This window comes from Telopea speciosissima, chromosome 1, assembly GCF_018873765.1.
Source record: "Telopea speciosissima isolate NSW1024214 ecotype Mountain lineage chromosome 1, Tspe_v1, whole genome shotgun sequence".
NCBI classification, from domain to species: domain Eukaryota; kingdom Viridiplantae; phylum Streptophyta; class Magnoliopsida; order Proteales; family Proteaceae; genus Telopea; species Telopea speciosissima.
The window spans coordinates 36,400,135-36,406,950 of record NC_057916.1 but is presented as its reverse complement, the minus strand read 5'-3'; the positions used below and the strand labels follow the sequence as shown (position 1 = coordinate 36,406,950).

The 6,816-nt window shown below is 39.3% G+C and overlaps 2 protein-coding genes across 2 annotated transcripts; one reads left to right on the top strand and one right to left on the bottom strand.

The window, feature by feature from the left end:
* Window positions 1-467: 467 nt before the first annotated feature.
* Window positions 468-1,738, bottom strand: LOC122648867 (COMPASS-like H3K4 histone methylase component WDR5B). Its single transcript, XM_043842154.1, has 3 exons — window positions 1,713-1,738; window positions 1,026-1,530; window positions 468-919 (listed from the first exon to the last, which is right to left on the bottom strand). Exons 1-3 carry the CDS (start codon window positions 1,736-1,738, stop codon window positions 629-631), a joined length of 822 nt encoding a protein of 273 aa, XP_043698089.1. The 3' UTR covers window positions 468-628.
* Window positions 1,739-1,910: 172 nt separating this feature from the next.
* LOC122648859 (protein STRICTOSIDINE SYNTHASE-LIKE 10-like) lies at window positions 1,911-5,774 on the top strand. Its single transcript, XM_043842143.1, has 3 exons — window positions 1,911-2,144; window positions 4,858-5,111; window positions 5,270-5,774. Exons 1-3 carry the CDS (start codon window positions 1,911-1,913, stop codon window positions 5,772-5,774), a joined length of 993 nt encoding a protein of 330 aa, XP_043698078.1.
* The last annotated feature ends 1,042 nt before the right edge of the window (window positions 5,775-6,816 follow it).

Below are 6,816 nucleotides of genomic sequence, written 5' to 3'. Positions count from 1 at the left end.
GCTTGAGGCCAATCTGCCACACCCATCAAAAGAATGACTATAGGTTGAGTTTTGGCAAGGACGAAGTCATGGAGAGTTGGGTAATTTATCAAAGAACAATATCTCCAAATCAACCTTCCTCTTCATTGGCCTATGGAATGGTAAATAAATAGTTGTGGTCATTAGAAGAAGCTCGAGGTACATTGCCCCAATCCCAGACGGCTCAACTACACAAGAATAACCAAGATAAACATTTTAAAGACTTGAAGCAACAATGGTGGAGATTATTGCCAATTGAAGGGACATTGACTTAGACCAAAGGGGAAGAAAACAGAAGACAGAGCTGTCCAAAGTCCAGACAGATTATTTTAAGTATGAGAAGCAAGGCGAAGAGATAAGGGAAGGAAGATACAGAAAAGAGCGATTGCAATTGATTGAAAAGTTAAAACAGATGGAATTCAATCAAGGGAAATCCCAAGCCATATAAATCCAAGGAACCAATTCTAATTGAAATATTCTCATAAAAATTTTCTAATTGAAAATATTGAATGAAATATTTATTCAAAAATGTACATAAGTAGAAGCAACGAAACTAAACTAAACCAGCTACTAGAATTTGTGTGTTGAATAAATCTGACCTGTAATAGTTTCAATAATCTTGAACCCATATCCTAATAGTTCTATCAATGTCTACGCCAGTAGAAGCAATCTTGTTCTCAGTGGGGTCGCATGACCCGGAGATGACGGTATCAGTGTGACCTTCTAGTTTCTGAGTCATATTCTTCCCTTGCAGATCCCACAAGTAGATACAATGATCCTCCGATCCACTAACTATGTACTTCCCATTCGTGACTGAAAACGTAGAAGTTATGTAATACACTCTTTTGACATGACCAGTGTAGATTTTCAAGAACTTCCCCGTCGAGTAGTTCCAAAGTTTCTGCAAAGCAAAAATGAAAAATAAGGCACCAATTCGTAAGACCCAGATGCTGAAGTGAATGATTGAACGAACTAAAACTCCAGATAACCAAATAAAAAAAGCTTACAAGAGTATCGTCGAGCGTAGCGACTAGAATGAATTTGCCATTGGGGGAAAACTTGGCGAAGGAAACGGCGGGGACCTTATCATCGACGAGGGTCTTCAAGCAAGAACCAGTGGCAGCATCCCAGATCTTGCAGGAGCGGTCATGGCTGCCAGAAACGATGATGGAGCCGTCCGTGATAAAATGAACGGAAGTGACGGGCTCGGAATGGGCATGAATAACATGGACGCAGAGGCCAGTCTTGACATCCCAAATGCGGAAGGTTTCATCGAAGGAATCGGAAACAATAAGATTGGATTGAGGGTTGAAGTTGACGCAGAAGACGAAACCAGAGTGACCACGGAGGGTCTTGACGCACTCGGCGGAGCGAGCATCCCAGATACGAAGGGTACGATCGTCGGAGGCAGAGCAGATGTAGTGGGAATAAGAGGACCAGGCCAGGTCCGACACTCCCTCTGAGTGCCCCGTCAGAGAAAGGTTAGGATCTGAGAGGACCACTGGTACGACCCTGGCTCTTTGGGGAAGAGAACTTGAAAAACAGTATTGTATCGCACTTGAGTTGAGGGGGGAATACAATAAGATTACAATCAGCACTCCTTAACGTAATAAAACTCTAACAATCGAAATAGATAACAAACTTAAACTAGTAAAATAATCTCAACGACAATCTCAACTCAACTCTACTTTTACGTGGCACCATGCAACAGTATAGCCATCACAATAACACAAATCACCCACACGCGCCATACACAAGAAGACTTCAATACCAACACGAAACTTGCTCTGCGATCGTTCCCCTGTTTCCACTTCCACCTTCTTCCCCTTAGAAAGTTATCTCTGAGTTATTTGTTGTTTTGAGAGAGAGTTGAAACTTGAAACGAAGGAACAATGGACGTGGTTATTAGAATTTGGTTTTTAGTTCTTTTTACGATCTTCACAGTTATGTTCATTGGTTCTTTATCTGCACTTTCAATTCCAATTGAAATAGCTTCAAGTCCTGAAAGCCTTGCCTTCGATTGTGAAGGTCATGGACCTTATGCTGGTGTTTCTGATGGTCGAGTCTTGAGATGGGAAGGTGTTGAGCATGGTTGGACGCAATTCTCTATCTCTTCAATATCCCAGGTAATTCCCTCAAATTATATTCGCTTTTCTTATTTCCAGTTTTCCACCAGAAATAGTTAACCTTGCAGTTGTTAACAGTTAACAGATTAGGCTCATTGCTGCCTCAGTTTTAATGAAGGAAAGTTCAATCCAACAAAATTTAGACAAAAAGAGGAAAAAAATTTATTTAAACAAGTTTCAAACCCATATATGAACAAGTAGAATAAAAAATAGAAATAAGTAATTTCTTTTTGAGGACTTCTGATTAAATTATTAAATCCCATAAGGTTACTTAGTGAATTTTTTTTTTCATCTGCGGATTTCATGGATATGACCCTCAGGCCCATGACACATGGCAAATACCCAACTTACTCCTTGGCCATTGGGAACTGCCGAACTGGAAGTGTTTCGCAAATACGAATGTAGGGATGTAAATGGATAACGAATCAATCGATCATCCGTATTCGTTAGGGCATCGTATTCGTTTAGAGATATCGAAAATAATCGAATACTCGATTAAAATCGTCGAAAAAACCGAATACTTAATAATAAAAATTAAGTAAATAATGATTTCAAGGGTTTTGAAGATTAAATAAGTTCTAGAATATGATGAAAAGAGAATCATGATCTAAGAATATGTTGTTTCCGCTAGGGGGAAGGTCGGTTACAAAGGCGAGATGTAACGGATGGTGAAAATCGAATCGATCCGCTCGAATCCGTTTAGAGGTATCCGATTCTATCGTTCACATCCGATCCGTAGATCCGAATCCGATCCGTTTACATCCCTATGTTCATGTAGATTAGACAATTCATGTATATAATAAGAAACCCCCTGAAATCTTGTCCTTCGTGGCTAAGCCAAAGGTTCATGAACAGTGCTTTAAAAAAAAAAAAAATTTGAAGGGTTGGAAATGAAACAAACAGAATACATTCCCATATTTATAAATCAACTTTCCCATTCCGGGAAAGTTGTGTATTTAGCTTTTGAGAAAGAAGAAAGAAAGAGAAATAGGAATTCTGGGGAAGGAAAGTTTTTCTCTTTCTGCTTATCTTTCCCTTTCTTAATTTTGCATTGAAACTTTTGTTTCTGTTGGTGGAAATCCAATACCTACACACAGGGGCACAATACAAGTGGTGGAGGTAGCGCGGGCGTGCCAGAGCCTTGGACGCAGGCCTAAACGAAATTGGAAACGGCCTGTTTCAACTTTCAACCAGGACGAAACGGCCTGTTCTAAATGACTGAACAACCTGTTCTAAGTTGAAATGGCCTGCTCAGCCAGGACGAAACGACCTGTTCTAACTTCCAGCCAGGCCGAAACGGCTTGTTCTAAGAGGTCGGAGATGGCCTGTTCTGACTTCTAACCAAGACGAAAAGGGGATCTTTCCGTGCCTAAGTAGCTCTAAGGTCTTTTGGGTGAAAGAAAATTACGATGGACAAAGCAAAGGAATAAGATTGAAAATCAAAGTTGCTTACTTGCAGTCTGTGTCCGATTGGAGTCGGTACAGCTTGTGAAATCCGACATTGATGAGGTTTACAACTTGGTATTTACACTACAACTATTCTACGACCAAATCGCATAATTTCCCAAAAAACGGACTCGATGAAGCTTCCACAACTCTGCCAGCCATGGATTGATGGAGCTTGCAACTTGATGTTAATGGTCATCTCCTGAAACATGGGCTAAAAGACAAGATTGCTGGAGTTGTTCTCCAAGCATCTCCCAAAAACGGATCTGATGAAGCTTCCACAATTCTGCCAGCCACGGACCGATGAAGTTTGCAACTTGATGATGATGGTTGTCTTCTGAAACACGGGCCAAAAGATATGGTTGCTGGAGTTATTCTCCAAGCAAGGCCTACATAAATGCCCCTTGAAACACAAGCCAATGAGGCATTGGTGGATGGAACCCAACTCCAGCAAAAATTACAAAGGATAAAAATAAAGATAAATTTGAAGGGTGTTTTGTTGATCCGTTGGATGTCCTCTCTTCAATGGAGACTTCTGCCTTTTATAGATGGATCCCATAAAGGCTCCCATTTGGTAGTGGTCATAACCGCCGCACCCATGTATCTACAATCCCCTTGTTCTAGTGCCACGTGTCCCTGATTTTGCACATGACCCCTTCGTGTAGTAATTCCATCTATTGCATCTCCTACTTTTCATATTGCTTCCTAGTGTGGTGGGCCCCTTTCCAATACCCACCTACTATGCACTTTTATCTCAGCTGCCCCTCTCACATTTCAGCCACGTGGCCATGTTTTTTGGCCTACCCTTGGCTGAAAGTGGGAACCAACAGTTTCCTTCACGAAAGAAAGCAAATGCAAATCTGCCATTTGAAAAATTGAAACCTCGAGTATATTGTATTTGTTCCCCAGAACCGGTCAAAAAGAGTTCTCGTATCCTTTTTCGAAGAGTGGTATAAAGCTATAAATCCATGGATTTAGATCGACTACATTGGATTACGGATCGGTTTCCTTCATAATTTTAGCTCAAGAATCAAAGGGTTTCTTTCCCTGTGTCTCTCGGACTTTATCCTAACCATACATTGTATTGAATTTTTGACTTCCTGCTCAATCCTTGAAATTTGTTCACTATAAATGCTTTTTTCAGGTGCACTTCTAGTTTTTGGTGTTGTTTTAAATAATTGTCCGATTAGGAGGGGGCTAGAGTTGTTCTTTGTTAAATTTTTATTCTAGTTTTATCTAATATTGAACTTACAAATTTTCTTCTTTTTTTTCTTCATTCAGGTTGAGTAACTTGTGTGATGGTTCTAATGACCCACGATTGGAACCCTATTGTGGAAGGCCATTGGGATTGGAGTTCAATAACATCACATGTGAGTTATATATAGCAGACTCCACGTTTGGCCTTTTGACGGTGGGACCTATTGGTGGATTTGCAACTCAATTTGCCGCTGGTGTTAACGGTGTTCCCTTTTTATTCGCTAATAGATTGGACATCGACCAAAACACTGGGATTATTTATTCGCACTAGATTTCATAGAAGGTAACAAAATTTTCTTCTGTTCACCTCCTATAACTATTATTATAATGATTTCTTCTCTCCTTCTCCTCTAATTCTTAAGGCCTTTAATGATATGGAATAATATATAATAACATTTTTGTTCATTATGTGCATTTTGCAGTGAATATGTAGCTATAATCCTTAGTGGCGACCTAACAGGGAGACTATTAAAATATGACCCAAGCACAAGCATTGTGACAGTGTTGCTTGGGGGCCTTGCATTCCCAAATGGAGCCGATGTAAGTCATGATAGCACATTTGTCCTTGTCACTGAGACTACTACTGGTAGAATCCTGAGATACTGGCTTAAAGGTCCCAAAGCTACAACCAAGGATGTCTTCATCCAACTCCCAGGACAACCAGACAACATAAAAAGGAATGCAAGAGGAGAATTTTGGGTAACAGTAAACTCTTTTCAAGGAGGACCACGTTTCATGCCACTCCCACAAATTCCGTCCATCACGCATTCTCAAGCCATGAAGTTAAATGAAAATGGAATGGTTATGGAGGTGTTTGTGGGTAATGATAGAAGCAGATTGGAGGCTACCAGTGAAGCACAAGAAAATGATGAAAATTTATGGATTGGTTCTATTGTTTCCTTTTATGTTAGTGTTTTTAGGATTTAGAATGTAGATTTAGTAATTTGTCTTTTGAATTTTGGAATGGATGTTACACTTCTACTAATAACTTCAGTTTCAAGTACTTTATGGCTTTTGAGTTTTGATATAGAAGTTACACTTCTACTAATAACTTCAGTTTAGTAGTAAATTTTATCTAATTTGGTTATTATTTTTTTTCTTATTCTAGCTGCTACGTATAGTTTTTAGAATTATCCCAATAGATGCTCTCTTTATTTTTCGTTTGTTGTTTCATTGACAAAAACCATAATCCTTGTGGGAAAAATAAATAATGAGAACAATAATTATAAAAAAGGATCATTTTATTTTGAGAAAATTACATTGCTACCCCCTAAGATTTGTACTAAATACACCCCTTGTGTTTTTAAATTATACAACTGCACCCCATGAGTTTCCACTTCGTTAGTTAAGTGTTACTAGGGGTGTCAATTACAAGCCCGCACTGGTAGGGCCGACCGAAACCGACCGGATAAAAACCAAGGCTGACACGACTGACTTGTAACTATGCCGGGCTTAAGGACCGATTTTTTGTTAATCGGTCGTTCCCAGTGCAGCGTGGGAGACTGACCGAGTGACCGAATGTTTCTTCTAAGTGATTTTTTTAATAAAGTTTGATTTAATCATTACCAGAATTAAAGGTTTTTTTGGGTAATCTTTTTTTTTTGGGTAATCGAATTAAAGGTCATTGGCACTTGGCAATTGATATTATAAGATATAATATTTTAAGATATATAATGGTTAATAGCGGACAAGAATGACAGATTGTGATATGTATAGTTTTTATAATTTATAATATATTATATCCACCGACTAAGTACTAGTTTCTACTCGATCATGTCTCTTCCTCTTCCTCTTCCTCCTCTTCTTTCTTTTCTTCTTCTTCTTCTTCATCTTGCGTTTCAACCTTCCATTAACTCTGTGAAGCGAGATCGAAGCTTTCCACTACAACTCTGCGAGACAAGAAATATGACTGTCAACGTTTTTCCTCTTCTAATGCCCATGGTCGGCTCTGTTTGCTGTAACCCTCTCA